Here is a 16,024-nt window from a genome sequence, read left to right on the forward strand (position 1 = left end):
GCACGCAGCCACCGAACCGCTCCGGCCGCGGCCCGCCGCCCCTTAAAGGGAGGTAGCCGGCCCTTAAAGGCCCCTCGGCGCGGCGCGCGGCGAAGCGCGGCGGCCCGGTCCCCCGCAGGGGCCCGCCGAGCCGGGCCGAGCCCCCGCGGCGCCCAGCGCGGCCCGGGCCCTCCCGCCCTCCGCGGCGCCGCCGCCGCCGCCGCCGCCGGGAGCGGCATTTTTATTCAGGCGACGCTTAAGGGAGCCCGGCGCGCCCGGTGCATTGTGGGAGCGGCGGCGGCCCGTTTTCGGGAGGAGGCGGAGGGCGCAAAGCGAACCGGTAAGCGCCCGGCTCGGGGAGGGGGGGCGCGACGCCAGGCTTAAAGGGGAATATTCGCGCGCAGGCCGCGGGCGGCCGTGCGGATCCCCCTCCGGGCCGCCCGGGCCGCCGGGAGCCGTGCACGGCCGGCGCGCGCCGGCGCTGCCTGCAGAGGGGCCGAGCCAGGGCTTGGTGGGGCCGCTTTAAAAAAGAAGCACCGCCCGCGCCGCCGCCGCCGCCGCCGCGCGGGGCCGGGGAAGGAGGGAGGGAGAGAGGGCGGGGGAGGAGTGCAGGGGGAGGGCGGCGGCGGCGGCGGCGACGCAGGGGTTAATTTTTTCGCCCGCCGACATTTTTGCGCGGCTGCGGCCCGCGCGCGCGGCGGGAACCCGGGCCGGTCGCCCGGGCGCGGCGCCTCCGGGCCGTCCCCGCCCCCCGCGCGCGCCCCGCGGCCCGCGGCCGCCGCCTGGGCTCGGGGCCCGCGCCGGGCCAGCCCGCGGGCCGGGGTCCCGCCGCGCTCGCGCTCGCCCCGCCGCGGCCGGTGGGCCGTGCGCTCCCGGCGCCCTCCCCGCCGCGTGGGCCGCGCGCCGTCCCCGCCGCCGCCGCGAGCACGGGCATGGCCCCGCCGGCGGCCTCGCGCTGCCCTCGCCGGCCGCGGCCAGCCCGCTGCGCCGCACAAAGAGCCCAGGGCCGCCCGGCCTTGAGAGGCGGCAGCCTGCGATTTAAGGTGTCCCCGAGCTCCGCGCCCCGCGCGCCGGCGGCCTCGACGTGTGCTTCCACGCGAGCGCCCGGCCGCTGCACCCACGTTGCCGCGGCCCCCCCACTGTTGATGGCCTGAGTTTAGGAGCTTGGGGGTAGGTAGGTATCCGGCCGCAGCTGCACCCTCTGCCACCCCCACTTACCGGGCTTCCCCAACTGTCGGCCCGCTTTGCCATCTGGTTTAAGACACATTTAAACGTAGCCAAGCAGGAAAGGGTTAATCTTTGTCTTTAAATATTCATATCATTGTTTTAAAGGTGTAAACAGACGGCTTTGGGGTTGCTGCTGACAGCCTCTTATGCACATATACTCCCCCCACATTTAATTGCTCTTTTTCCCAGGCACCCCACCCTCACTTCCCCTCCTCAAAATGTAAGTTTTTTTGTTTTGTTTTGCTTTGTTTTGTTTTTAAGGTTTGGATATGATAAGGTTTCTCTCTCGTTGCATTTGGAATTTTAAAACTCCTGAATGATTTTCTGGACTTAAGGTGTTTTAAACTTTTTTTTCCTCTTAAAATTTCGGAAAGATGTCAGTGATATTTAAAAGGAAGTTGGTCCCCTAAATTCCAGATTTCCCTCCCCGCCGTTTTTTTTTGGGGGTGGGGGATAGGGATTGGAGGTAGGAAAATAACTGGATGCCTCGTGAGGTGGATACTTTCCTCCTAGTAGGGGTGAGGCAGTGTTAAACGCTAGGCATTTTGAGAAGACAGGGCTGTTGTATTTGTTCCAAGCCCTTCCAAGTCAAAGTGCCGTTGGACTTTTCCTAACTCTAAAATGGCTTCAAAATTCCCACCTCTGCCGGTCGCTTGGCTCTCCCGCCGCCCTCATTTTGGACAGGTGGTTTTCTTGGCATGTTGGAAGGTTTACTCCTGCATAGTTGTAGCTTTATTCACTCACCCCAAACATGTTTTTGTAAAGATTGTTGGTATTACTGTCAATCACTTACAAACTGGGGCTTTGTAAGATTTATTTTAAATGAGTGATGTTCTTCCCAGTGAATCGAAACCTCTGTAAGTGGGAATTATGTTTTTGACCATAAATGTTATAAGGGAAACTGATCCTGAAATTTGGGGTGTCTCTAATTCTGTTCCCAATAAAGCATAAATCTGAAGGTTTGTAAACCCTGGGAGCATATGTGAGCTTTTTGGTTTAGCCCCAAAGGTTTCAAACTCAGAAGTGCGTGTTTCAGAAAATTCCAGTGGTACCGGGTACCATTCATGCTAGTGATTTAGTCCAGCTTAATTTATTTTAGTTCTGCAGTGAAACAGTAGTGAGCAGTAACATATTTTGTCAGTGATGTGTGTGTACCAGTTTGTTGGGTGGGATGTTTGCTTTCTAGGAACTAGCACTGCATTAAAACATCAGAGAACTTTCCATCACTCTCTTGAAGAAAATGAACCTTGTGTAGTTAAACAGGCATTCTCATTTTCAAGTTGTGTTCTCTAGTGGCACTTCCTGTTAGTTTTGGACCCTGTCGTGTACTTTTGGCTCAGTAAAAACATAATTTCTTAAAATTGAATTTAGCATCATGAATATCATCAAATGCATTTCCATCAACATCCTTTTCCCACAAAGAATCTGGTAGGCATTTTGTTTTTCTACGTGAGATAGCAAAAGTTATTAGAAGAGTTTTCCAGAAAAGTCACTTGAGCCAGAACATCTAATTTCTGTATAGTGCTTCCAGGTTGACAGATGAAGTGACTAGACATTTTTCCATAATGCTGCCTGCGAGAAGAACCTTTGGGACTTAACATTCAAGATGGCACTGTGTCATGTAAGCCAGCTGGCCCATAGTTATTCAGAGGAGGTCTTCCTTCCTGCCCCGCAGACCCACAATGATAACAACCCGGACATCAGCTCTTCTGTAGAGCATGTCTGTGATGGCATAGTCACTTTTTAAAATAACTTATTCTGGGTTATGCATCACTGTGACAAACTTGTGGCCCTAAATCACTGTTTCCTTGTGGTCTTACTGATTTTAGTCCTTTTCACATTTACTTTTCACTTTCAGGTATTCGCTTGATTCTTGGCCAGTACTGGTGAGAATTCTGTTAATGGCATCTTTGTGTTCTGGTGCTACCCAGGTGGATCTGTAGAGAGACCAGCCGACTAGGAGAGGGAGGGGAGGAGCCCAGCTGTGAGGCGTGTGAGCCTAAGAACCATGTCTACGCGGGAGTCCTTTAACCCAGAAAGTTATGAATTGGACAAGAGCTTCCGGCTAACCAGATTCACTGAACTCAAGGGCACTGGCTGCAAAGTGCCCCAAGATGTCCTGCAGAAGTTGCTGGAATCCTTACAAGAGAACCACTTCCAAGAAGATGAACAGTTTCTGGGAGCAGTTATGCCAAGGCTTGGTATGTGAACCATTGTTTCTCTTCTGTTTCCCCAAGTAAAGCATCTGGCTGCAGTGCAGTCAGTGAGTCAAAAACCAGACTGCTCTCCTCCCATGTTGCCTTTTTTTCTGTAAGAAGGATTCAGAGAACAAAGCAGTGGTAACTGTGTTACATTATTGTAACTTATTTGGAGGAGGAAGTACTTGAAAAGATAATGTTCTCTAACCCCTTTTGAACTATTAAGTATGCAATTCAGATAATTATATTGCAGTGAAAGCTTTTTTTAACAAATCAAATTGAATTTTCTGGTTAGCCAAAGATTAAGCAGAAATCCCTTTATGCCTTTATCAAAATGTTTCTCGGAATGCTTGCATTCTCTCCAATGCCTTAAGAAAGGTGGCGCTTAAGCATCATCGAGCAGTACCTTGAGGTCAGTGACTGGGGTGGGTGGGGAATGACTTGGGGGGTTCCAGGCTCGTTTGGGGAGGAGGGAGAAGAAAAGTGCCCCAGACACAGAAGGGGCGAGGGCTAGACTGGATCTGAACTTGACTCCGGGATGTCACCTGGAATTGAGAGCCATGTTGTTTTCTTTGCTAAATTCCTGATGTCGTCAGTGGTTGCCTTTTCCCAAACCTAGAGCTCAGAAAGAAATTCTAAGCTATTAGGATATTGTTTGCTAATTTTCATTGTGTGGTTGTTAAGGACGGGATTCAAGACCATGATCATTTTGCTTTTTGAATGTTTGGCATGTGTTCTAGGAATTCGGATGTTTTGTAGTTACAGTGTGTGACTTGATCAGCTTTCTTACATTTTTATTTCATTTACTTTCACCTGCTATTTTATGGTGGAATCCTGTCTTACAACATTGGTATTGAACCCAAGGTACTCACTCCTCTCTTCACTGATACGTTTTAAAGCAGGTACATAAAGTAAGGTCAGAGTTGCTTTGGTTGGCAGAAAGGAAAGCTCACAGCCCATGCTGTAGGGAACTCAGGGCTCCCTGGACCTCAGTATGAAAACATCCTCATTTGGCTGATGTCTGAGCGTGGAGAAATGCCACACGAATGAGTTGGATTGGATGTCGGCTTACTTGTCAAGAAATGAGAATACAGACAGTCCCAGTTTATGATGGTTCAGTTCATGATTTTTCGACTTTGCAATGGTGTGAAAGCAGTACACATTCGGTTGAAAACATACTTGAAATTTTGAGTTCTGATCTTTTCCCGGGCTGTCAATATGCAGTATGATGTTCTCTCATGATGCTGGGCAGCGAGCTGCAGCCCCAGTCAGCCAGGTCACAAATGTACACAGCCGATGCCATGCAGCGTCTTCATTGTGTTCGATGATTTTGCCCAGCTGGAGGCTAACGTAAGTGTTCTGAGCACGTGTAAGGTAGGCTGGCCAAGGCTATGATATTCCATAGGTTAGGTGTATTAATGTGCATTTTTGACATAAAACATTTTCCACTTACAATGGCTTTATCGAGATGTAGCCCCATCATAAGTCGAGGAACATCTGTATAGTGAGAAACCACTTAGGTAACATCGTCAAGAAAAATAAACTGTTGAAGGGGGCAGAAACAATGAAATAAACACCGTATGGGTAGAGTAACAATTCCTCTCTGTAACTTTGCCCTGTCAACCTTACTGAGCACTTTGCACGCATTGCATCATTAAATGCTTTGATAACCGGGTGAGTTCATTCACTCCTTCCAGCAGCCCCATGAGTATCTCACACAAAACTTCCTGTTCAGAACATTGATGGCATAAGATGAAATGGCGCTTCCTGTTGATTTGTGGATGATGACCTCCATCTTTGCAGGCATTGGGATGGATACTTGTGTCATTCCTTTGAGGCATGGTGGTCTTTCCTTGGTTCAAACCACAGATTACATTTATCCTATCGTCGATGACCCTTACATGATGGTAAGTTTGACTTTGTGTCTGTTTACATCTGGAACTGCTATTTGTTCGGTTTTGGGTTGTGGCTGGGGTTTTGTGTGGGGGGCGGGGTTCTTGCTGCCCCGACTCCCATAGTTGCAGCCGTTTGATCGTTTCCTGCTCACACGTGGTGCTGCGCATGATAATTAGGCAGACGTCCCTGAGCTGCTTTGGTACCTGAGTGTGCGTCTGTGTGAAAACACCTTCTGTCTGCTAAGTGTTGCTGACTGTCATGTGTGTAGTTTTCTTTCTTTGACATTTGTAAACTCGCTCCATTTCAGGCCAGAGGTGTTACCATACTCTGTAATAGGTCCGATCCTAGATGTTTCCTTTCAGAAACAGAGCGTAGCATCTCATCACAATTAAACCTCTCAACCATTTATTCTGATTCTGGTCCCTCCCTCCCTCACCCCATGTGCTCACCGGGTAGAGGGCATATCCGAACTGCTGGACTAACGTTCCTAGCTGCTGATCTTGCCTGGCTTAGATGTCGTTCCCAGCTGTTCGCCGTGTGCTGCGGCCAGCAACCCTCTCATCTACCTTCCGTCCTACCAGCCAAGAGGAGCCAATGAAGGGATCGGGAATGTCCCGCTATTAGGAATTACCGGGCGTTCTCCTGTGCGGCAGGAGTATTGGGATCAAGCTGCTGACATAGGGACGTAGGCCATGAGGCAGCTAAACGGGAGGTGGGGGTCTTCACCTCTCAAGTGCCGTGGCGAGCACACGGCTCACTCGAATCATGTTTTCCCTCCACACATCCATCTGGTCTCCAGAGCAGTACTCCTGAGAGAGTGAGGTGTGCCACACCCCCAGTGTCCCACCTGAGCAGGAGCCAAAGATGGCCAGGACTGGAATTCGTCCTTTCCCTCGCTTCTCTTAAAAGCATCTGACAGGGCCCAGGAAAGGGGCAGTTGCTGCAGTCCTGACCAGCAGTCGCACCTCCAAGTTGCAAACCACCTGTCGCCTTGTTATTGTTGAAAGTGAGTCGCAGGAGGCTCACTGCCAGTCTTCCAAGACATAAAATATCTAACCAAGCAAAGACAACTACTGAAAACGAGAGTCCTTGGGAGCTCGGTTGTCCTTATGTCAGAAGGAAGGCTTGTCCCTTTCCCCTTCACGGTCCAGAGGATGGTAGCTTATATTAAAAGATCTCCCATGGCAATAAAATAACCTTTATTAGCACCACACTTCTATTGAATACTATTTTAAATTTCCTTAATGAAATAGTTTACTGGGAAGAGCTTCTCTTTTTCTTTAGAAATTAATCTGACTTCGGGCCTAGGTGTGTTCTATTTCTTCAATTATTTTATTTCTCAATCAAGGTGATTTTTCTGATTATCTTCTATATCCTTGAAAAGCTACAAAAATTTCTCCATCCAAGAGTATAAAAACCATCTTCTCTGTAACCAATAAAGTCCACATTTTTAAAGAATCTGTTTAGGAAAAACAGCCGTCTTCAGAGGTCTCCACCCCGCACAGGTCTTCCTCCCAGACCGTCCGCCCCAGCCCTGCCCCGCTGCCCTCCCCCCGGTCTGTTCCCCACCCAGACAAACTTCAGGCTTCTCCCAGTGTTTAGAGTGGGAAAGAAGAGATGGTAACAGGATGTCTGAGAAAGAGTGAACGGCCTAGTGGTTCTGTGATGAAGGAAAGGTAACTCGTCTGCAAATCACAGAACCTGAGGCCCACATCCCAGCAGCTGCCACTCCTGGAAAGTCCCTCGGTCGTAAGAGGCGCCGCTGAGGCCTGCCCTTCGTTTCTGCCCACGGAAAGCCCCCCCGTCGTCCTTTCTCACATCTCTGCTCTCTTCCAGGGCAGGATAGCATGTGCCAATGTTCTCAGTGACCTCTATGCAATGGGGGTCACAGAGTGTGACAATATGCTGATGCTCCTTGGAATCAGTAATAAAATGACCGACAGGGTAAGTAGGAGATGGGCCAGCTGCTCGCTTGTGTGTTGTCTAGGGCACGTCACTTGACCGGTCAGCCCTTCTCTTCCCATCTGTAACGCGAGGAGCCCAGGCTGCCTGCCTCCCGTATCTCGTCCAGCTCTCGTCCACTTCTTGGCAGTTACCACCGAAGGAAAACCGAGAGTCCAGCCTGTCCGTGTTCTCATTTCCGCTACCTGCTTCCCTCTCTCCTGGGCAGCCTGCAGCCAGGACATGTGTGCCCATTTCAGTACAGTGTAGGCCTCAGCACTAGCACCTCCGGGCCAGGCCTGTGCACTGGGCTAGCCTTACAGACCTGGGGCTCACGCCCCCCAGGGCCAGGCATCCCCCAGGGGCCGGCGCCCGCCCCTATGGTAGCTGGTCGGGTCATTCACATGCACAGCGATGGGGCCAGGGTGTCAGATGTGTTCCCAGGCTTACCCGGCACTGTCTGTGGCCTTGCTACCTGTACCTTTTCTTTGCCCCAGAGATGAATTCCCATTTAGATTGTTTTCGACCCCAAGAAAGAAGTTGGCCCTGCCTCACAGAAATGAGTTTTCAGAAGGCCCTTTCCTGCCCACTTTTCTGTGCTCTTGGGCCATCACGTGCACGGTGCGGGAGGGCATGCGGGTGTGTAGTAAACGAGCCTACGTGTTCTTAAGGACCCTTTAAACTAGGGCCGGCTCAGATTTCCAGCAGCCCTGTACTCTCCCGGGCACGCCCCGGCTTTTGCTTCTCCCCTGGGCTCCATTCACGTGGTGACCTGGCATATCGTCTAGCTTTTGAGAAGATGGCTGTGACGTAAACTGTCTCCTCCTTTCTTCCTGCGGGGTCTGTAAACTTTCAAGACTTCCTTTAGGATTTTATGATCCTTTTTATATCTACAAGTATAGACTCTTTTCTCGGTTTTAACCTGAATTACATGACTTTTAATTTGTGTCCTTTTAAACCCTAGGAAAGGGATAAAGTGATGCCCCTAATTATACAGGGTTTTAAAGATGCAGCAGAGGAGGCAGGAACGTCTGTGACGGGCGGCCAAACAGTGTTAAACCCCTGGATTGTTTTGGGAGGAGTGGCTACAACTGTCTGCCAGCCCAATGAATTCATCATGTAAGTTGGTTTTATTCTTTGTCACCTGGCCTGGTTCTCTTTCTTAAGATAGCTTTATTGAGGTAGAATTGGCATCCCATAAGATTCACCCATTGAAAGTATACAGTTCAGTGGTCGATAACATAAAATCCAACATTTCAGAATCTATACTTCATTGTTTTCTTTGTAGTCAACAAGACCGTGCAACCATCACCATTATCCAATTCCAGAATATTCCAGTCACCCCCAGAAAGAAGGCCTGTATTTATAAGCAGTCACTCCGAATTCCCTCCTCCCTCCACCCCACGGAAACCCCCTCTGCTCTCTGTCTCTGGATTTGCTGATTCTAGCTGGCCCTTTTCCTCTTTGCCCCAAGGTAACTCCCGGGTTACAGTCCTAACCTTACCGCCAGAGTTTGCCTTGAAATATCTCGCTTTTATTATTATTTTCACACAGCTCTAGTATATTGGTAGTCTTTGGAAACAAACGACATCCTTCTATTTATAGCATTCTTTTTTTAGTAGTTTGATCACTGAAAATGTCAAATCCTAGAAAATGCGGCATTCCTACACACGCTGCACTTTTTTTTTCCTAAACGGGAAAAGGGCCAGACATTACACGTAGATAGAATCATATAATACTTGGTGTTTTGTGTCTGGCTTCTTGGACTGAGCGTAATGCTTTCAAGAGTCCTCCATGTCGCAGCATGCACCAATACCTCCTTCCTTTTAATAGCCGGATGGTATTCCATTGTATGGACATATCACAGTTTATCTGTTCATAGGTGGTAGACCTTTGGGTTATTTCTGCCTATTACCACTGATGCTGCTGTGAACATGCATGTGTAAGTTTTGTAGACGTATGTTTTGATTCCCTTGGCTACACCTACCTGAGAAATACCAGATCACGTGGGAACTTTAACTTGAGCGACCATCAGACTGGTTCCCAGCAGCACTGCAGGACAGGGATCCACGGCTGTCCCCACAGCCTCTTCAGCTTGTGTTGCTGTGTTCTGATGATGGCCGTCCCGGTGGGCGCAGGTGGGCTCTCGCTGTGGTCCGCTCTGCATTTCCCTCGCAGTCAGTGACACTGGCAGCTTTTTTATTGCTTTTTGGCCATCTCTAGACCTTTGGCAAAGCAAGCACCATCTCTAGATCTTTGGAGAAGTTTCTCTCAACACAGGTTGTCACTTTCCGTGTTTGATATCTTGTTGAGAAAGGCTACCATGTTCTATTTTTGAAGGAAGTAGAAACTCCACGTGTTTCTCTCGTTTTGTGAGTAGGCACTGACAGGCACCCTGTTCACGTGGCTCAGAACCCAGAAGGCATAAAAGGCTGTACCACGCCGTCCCTTCCCGCCCGCACCCCCAGTGTCCCTGGAGGCAACTGCTTTGACCAATCTTTGGTCATCTGGGTGCCAAGTAGGCAACTTATTGGTCAGTCTGAGTTTGAAACTTTGATGCCAGAGTCACCAAAATATTAGATCCGCAGTTTGAGCAAATCCCACAGCCTGAGAACCGTGCCTCGGGAGCATGGCTGACTCGGGGCCTGGGGAGGCCTTTGTCTTCGGAGGCTGAGGGTTTGCCTCTTCCTACACTTAGGACGGGGGGAGGGGAGTGGGCGGTGGATGGGGCAGGTCACAGATGGGCCCTTCAGGCCCAGCAGCAGTAGCTCCAGTAGCAGGGTGGGAAGCTCTAATACCTGTTGGTAGTTGGCTTCAATTTAAGTACGTATTCGCAGATGCAGAGATGTTTTTAGCAGCCTTTTCTTCCTCGTGTTTACCGACGGTGAATTTACGGCCTTTATTAATTTGACCGGACCCTGCCCTTGTTCTTTTCTTCAGGCCAGATAACGCAGTGCCTGGGGACGTGCTAGTGCTGACGAAGCCCCTGGGGACGCAAGTGGCCGTGGCCGTGCACCAGTGGCTGGATATTGTGAGTGCCCCTGCCTGTGCTGGGGGGCTGGGGAGCTGAACAGGGTTTTCAGGGGCGCGGTAGTTTTGTTGGAGGGTTTGGAGAGAAGGGCATTCATTTACACGTCAGGCCGAGTATCCCTTTAGTCTGCTAGCTCTGGAGTGTGCTTTTACTAGAAGACGCATCTGCTTCTGGTGCACAGCAGAAGCCCTTCCCTTGGACACATTTTAACATGTTTCAGGTCTGCATCTTCTAAATGTCATCACGTTGTCTCCTGAAAATGAGCTCCTGGGAATTCAGTGTCAGTTATGTCCTTATAGAAATTACAGGAATCGTTCATGTTCCATATCATAGTTTCATGTATTAAATGCTTAAAGTAGGTAACCCCCAGCTCGAGGCTTCTGAGAAGCTCTGTAAGGAGAATTTGGGAGGCAGCAAGTTTGGTTTATTTGGTACCCAGTTAGTTTTATCTTTCGTATCTTAAACATCACTAAAAAAAATAACATGGAGGGAAGTGCGTGGAAAGTGCAGCGCGTGGGTATGAAGAAGGCAGGGCTGTTGACACTTTAAGTTATGTTAGTCACGAGGGTTTTGGTTTTGCCTTTCTAAACTAATTAGCAACTCAACATTTTGATAAACAATTGTCTCATGGAGAAAGCATCAAGAATATGAAAATGTGTATCCTGAGACACTTCTCCACTGAGCTATAATCATACTTCATTTAAGATTTCTCTCATTGCCATAACAACTCAAAAATTAATAAGATTGTGGTATAGTTCACATATCTTGGTGCTTTTAATTTCTGCAACTGTCATCTGAAACTATCAGTCCTGATAAACAGTTGAAAAAGAAGAATAATTTTGTTATTCATTAACCAAGTATATGTTATCTTGTTATAGCAGAATAGAGAAGATCTCAAAGGCTACCATAGCTTTTAGTTATTTTTCCCTTCTTGTTCAGTGATGATGGGGAGATTTCCCATCCAGTATGATGTAGATCATACTCCCATCCAGTATGATCATCTGCAGATCTCACTGGAAGGCCACTGCAGGGCAGTAATCCACAGAGTTGTTTGCAGTACAGCTGCCCAGGTCTGAGTAATTTAGGAAGAGAGGCAGAGGCAGGTAAGGCAAAGGTGCATCAGAGATGAGGGATTTGGGTTCATTCTCTCCTCTCCACCTCCACCGTGACACCTCTTTTGTTTTTTTTAAACAAGTTTTAAAAAATGCTCAGCATCAAACAAAGCAAGTTCCAGAGACTATGTAACAGCACAATTTCCTTTACATAAAATTCAGAAGCAATCAAAGAGCATATTGTTTAGGCATCTGTATGTATGAGAACACTGGTTTTTTGCAAGGTAGGGGAATGACAGGTAAAACATTCAGAACAGTTATTACCTCCGAGGGAGAAGCAGGGAACACAGATTTAAGCTACTGCATTGAGTGGTAGGTTATTGGGTATTACTAAAAAATGAATGCGTGCGTGAATGACGACCATCAACGTACCATGACGACAGTATGTCAGGAGCCCATATTTACGTTGCTGGCTTCTCTTAAAGTCAGACGGAGGAGACAGGGAAGCACCCCTTTCTCCTTACTAGGCTGATACCCCATGTGGTCACCATGGCTGCTATCGGTGCGCATGCAACCCAGGTTGCTTCGCGTCTACTTGTCCATCAAGGGGGCTTAAGTGGTCTGGAATTCAGGTAAAATCAGTAACAGTATAGTTGTGTGAAAAATGAAAGCCATCAGCTTAATACGGGAGATGGGTTGGAGAACCAGACGACCTTCACAACTACCCACAAGTGATTCACACACTGCCACACAGAATCTGTGACCCTTGTTGCCTGCGCACCTCAGCCGTAGGCCCTGCCGGGTTTGCGTGTCCAGTAAATGGCAGCGTTTGACTACAGAAGTGTGTTCGAGAACCAGAGGATACCACGATGGTATGTCTAGCGGACATCCAAAGTCACAGTCGGGGGGAAAGTTAGAAAATTTAATATTGCAACAAAATTAAGTAAAACTCCCCAAAGAATAGCTAAAGAAAAAATAGACTTTTTCTTTCAATGGTTAGAAGTAAAAATTAACCACATTTTTTCTCTCTTCTCCCTCATCTGTGTTCTATTACTAGCCGGAAAAGTGGAATAAAATTAAATTAGTGGTGACCCAAGAAGACGTGGAGTTGGCGTACCAGGAGGCCATGATGAACATGGCAAGGCTCAACAGGACAGGTACTGTGGTGGGAGGCTGTCTGTTGCAGGGTCGACAGGCTTTCGAGATGGGGCCAAGATGGGAAATGTTCCAGGTCCTGCTGGCCATGCACAGTCTCCTTTTACTCATTCAACATTACTAAATTCTGTTTTCCATGTAATTCTAGTATACATTAATTTTTAATGGCTAGATGTTTTGCCAGAGACATATACCATAATTAATTTACCTTTTGCCTACTTCTGAGCAATTTTATTTTGAGGCGAGGCTTTTCCATAATTCTTTTCTGCGTTCCAGGAATATTTCTTTGGCTATATTCCAGAGTCGAATAGTAATTATTTAATTCTTGGTCCTCAGGTGTCTCATCGCTTACAACTGTGGCGTTCCGTTCACGTTTCTGTTCCTGTGTCACTTAGACTATTTAAGGAGCCTTTTTCCTTTTTTTGGTTCTTCAAATTAAGTAGTTTAACAATGAAAGATTATTTGTAATGGATTTATTTTTATCCATATGGATTATTATTTTGCTTATACTTGAGCACTTCAGATTCCCCATCCATATTTTTTATACATTTTTTACATTGTTGGTAGGAATACAGTGCGGCAGAATGCTTACGGAGAAGTATTTGGTCATATCTAGCAAAAATTAGGCATCTGCTTATTTGACCTAGCAGTCCCACTTCTGTGAATCTGTCCCAAAGCAGCAGTGGCCAAGATATAAAATGACATGTGTACAAGGACATTCATTGGAGCACTATTGATAATTACAAAAGAAGGAAAGAATCCAAGTGACCATCAGTAGGGGGCTGAATTATCTATCTAGTCTACCTGTACGTGGTAGAATACTATAGAGCTGTTAAAAGGGACGAGATCTTTATTACTAGGATTTGATCAAATGAAAAAAGCAAGGGACAAAAGCATGTGTACAGTATGATACATTTTATGTATTCATATGAATATGAAGTGATACATATTTTATACTTTCAAAAAGAAGCAATGGAAAAATAAATCATTAATAAAAACTGTTGCATGTCAGAGAATAATAGGGAGGAAGCAGACTTCTGAACGTGCATCATTTTATAAGTTTGACTTTGAAATGTTTTATCTAAATTTCTATAGTTGAAAAAAATTAAGAGCATATCTTATAAATGAAAACCAAATTAAAAAGAAAGATGCCTAACATTTATCAACTTAGTGGAAAAACCACATGGGGAAAAATTATTTTAGATCACTCTGAGCCTGGTATTTTAGGTGTATATCCTCAGGACAAAAAAAGTCTCATTGTGTTCAGTGGGTTTGTGTTTATCAGAATGTTGGTAAGATAGATAGATAAAGCAAATACCTTCATGTGGTTAGGAACAAAGATGTTAAGGATAAGAGAAAATATCAAAGAAGCCAAGTAAAAACTATAATCTTTAATTTGGGATTATCAGTATGAATTTGGGATTTTTCTTGAGAAATACTTATTTCTGTACCTGTTGAAAAGGTCTAGAAGCAGCGATAACCCATTAATAATGAATTCCTGGTGCATAGATTCCGATCTGAAAATTACCATTTTCCACTAAAAAATGCCAAGACTCCTTGGGGAAATGGCTGATTATAACCCTGGGACAAGAATACAGAAGATAAGCCTGAGACATCCTGTCACTGAAAGTAATGGAGCTGTCAGTAACTAATGGGCTCATGCTACTTCACATACCTTGAAGACGCCCCCACAGTCAAATTGGTAGGGGCGGGACAATTTGAGTATTGAAAAGGAAAGTGACCATAGTCAGTTGAAGTACATCAAGTATCTAAAAGTCAGTGAGATCATAATGATAATTACGATGTTTTTGGTCATCTTTAGAAGTTGGCCAGGGCACCAGCTTGTTCTGAAAAATAAAGGAATCAAGCACATATTTTACTGTACTTGTATGGACTGCATTTTGTGGAAACTAATTTTTTTTTTTAATTCTTTATCGAGTCATATCTGATAAGTGTAGGAGAAATGATTGAATTACAATTTTGCTATTTTTGCTGCTCTTATTTACAAAACCTCAACAACAATCAGTGGCTGCTAAAACTAGTCATCAAGACAGTGATATTGGTGAGAGAACAGAAAAATGATCAGTGGAACAGAAGAGTCCAGAAATAGAGCCACATCAGTATAGTTCAGCTGCCCTTTGACACATGAGCAACGACAGTGTCATGGAGAAAGGATAATCTCTTCAGCAAATGGTGCCTCAGTGGTTCATCCACAGGCAAAAAGTGATTATAGAACACAGGCCTTACACCTTTCATAAAAATTAACCCAAATGCATTGTAGACCTAAATGTAAAATGCAAAACTGTTAAATTCCCAGAAGATGACAGAAGAAAATTTAGGTGGGTTTGGTGATGCCATTTTAGATACAACACCAAAACCAGTATCCATTAAAGGAAAAGCTGATAAGTTTTCATCAATGTAAAAAACTTATGCTCTGTGAGGATAAAAAGGTAGGCCCCAGACTGGGAGAAAATCTTTGCAAAACACCATTCTAACAAAGGACTGGTATTCAGAATATACAAAGAACTCTTAAAACTCGACATTAAGAAAAGATCTGAACAGACACCTTACCAAAGAAGATATACAGGCGACAAGTAATCATATGAAAAGATGCTCCACATCATGTCATTAGGGAATTGCAATTTAAAACGAGATGCTACTACACACCTGCCAGAATGGCTTAAATCCAAAACCTTGATAGCGCCAAATGCTGATGGGGTTGCGGAGCAACAGGAACTCTCTTTCACTGCTGGGGAGAATGCAGAATGGTACAGCCACTTTGGAAGACAGTTTGGTGGCTTGTCACAAAACTAAATATACTGATGTATAGCGATCCAGCAGTTGTGCTCCTTGGTATTTACCCAAATCGAAAACTGTCCACCAAAAAATCTGCACACAGATGTTTGTCACAACTTTATTCATAATTGCCCAAACTTGAAAGCAATCAGTAGCTCTGTCAGCAAGTGAATGGATAAACAAACTGTGGTCCATCCAGACAGTAGGTATTTATTCATTTGCTAAAAAGAAATGAGCTATCAAACATAAAAAAAAAAACACACACACACACACAGAGGAATCCTAAACATATACTACCAAGTGACAAGCCAGTCTGAAAAGACCAAATACTGTGGTTCCAACTAGGACGTTCCGGAAAAGACGGCTGTGGAAATGGTAACACGATGAGTTGTTTGCCAGGAGTAAGGGGGGAAGGAGTAGCTGGGGCATGGGACTCATAAGGCGGCGGAGTTACTCTGTCTGATAATGTAATGATGGACACATGTCATGTGTACATTTGTCAGCACCCGTGGACTGTACATCAGGCAGGAACCCCAGTATGAACTACGAACTTCAGTTAGTAATGAATTGGTTTTGGCTCGTCACTTATAACAAATGTAACACAGTAATGGTAGATGGGAACAAGAAAATTGGGGGAGGGGACATAGGCGCCTTCCTGTACTTTTCCACTCAGTTTTTAAATGTAAACCTAAAACTACTCCAGTTGCTGTTAATTGAAGTGGCTGATAGTTCTGAGTGGTTCAAATAGA

The 16,024-nt window shown here is 46.3% G+C and overlaps 1 protein-coding gene across 4 annotated transcripts in view; it reads left to right on the top strand.

Annotated features, from left to right (window-relative positions):
* The window catches only part of SEPHS1 (selenophosphate synthetase 1), a 19,933-nt gene continuing 3,909 nt past the window's right edge, over window positions 1-16,024 (top strand). Inside the window, exons 1-7 of one of the 4 annotated variants that reach the window (XM_016134415.2) lie at window positions 1-319; window positions 3,138-3,407; window positions 5,208-5,311; window positions 7,137-7,244; window positions 8,206-8,360; window positions 10,182-10,272; window positions 12,382-12,481. In XM_016134415.2, the coding sequence (XP_015989901.1) occupies window positions 3,215-3,407; window positions 5,208-5,311; window positions 7,137-7,244; window positions 8,206-8,360; window positions 10,182-10,272; window positions 12,382-12,481 (751 nt within the window). In that variant the 5' untranslated portion in view covers window positions 1-319; window positions 3,138-3,214. Of the gene's footprint in view, window positions 320-911; window positions 1,154-3,137; window positions 3,408-5,207; window positions 5,312-7,136; window positions 7,245-8,205; window positions 8,361-10,181; window positions 10,273-12,381; window positions 12,482-16,024 lie in introns of those variants that run through there. The other 3 variants (XM_036228178.1, XM_016134414.2, XM_036228179.1) reach the window with 3 other exon arrangements.

Source organism: Rousettus aegyptiacus, unplaced genomic scaffold, assembly GCF_014176215.1.
Source record: "Rousettus aegyptiacus isolate mRouAeg1 unplaced genomic scaffold, mRouAeg1.p scaffold_m13_p_10, whole genome shotgun sequence".
Classification (NCBI taxonomy): Eukaryota; Metazoa; Chordata; class Mammalia; order Chiroptera; family Pteropodidae; genus Rousettus; species Rousettus aegyptiacus.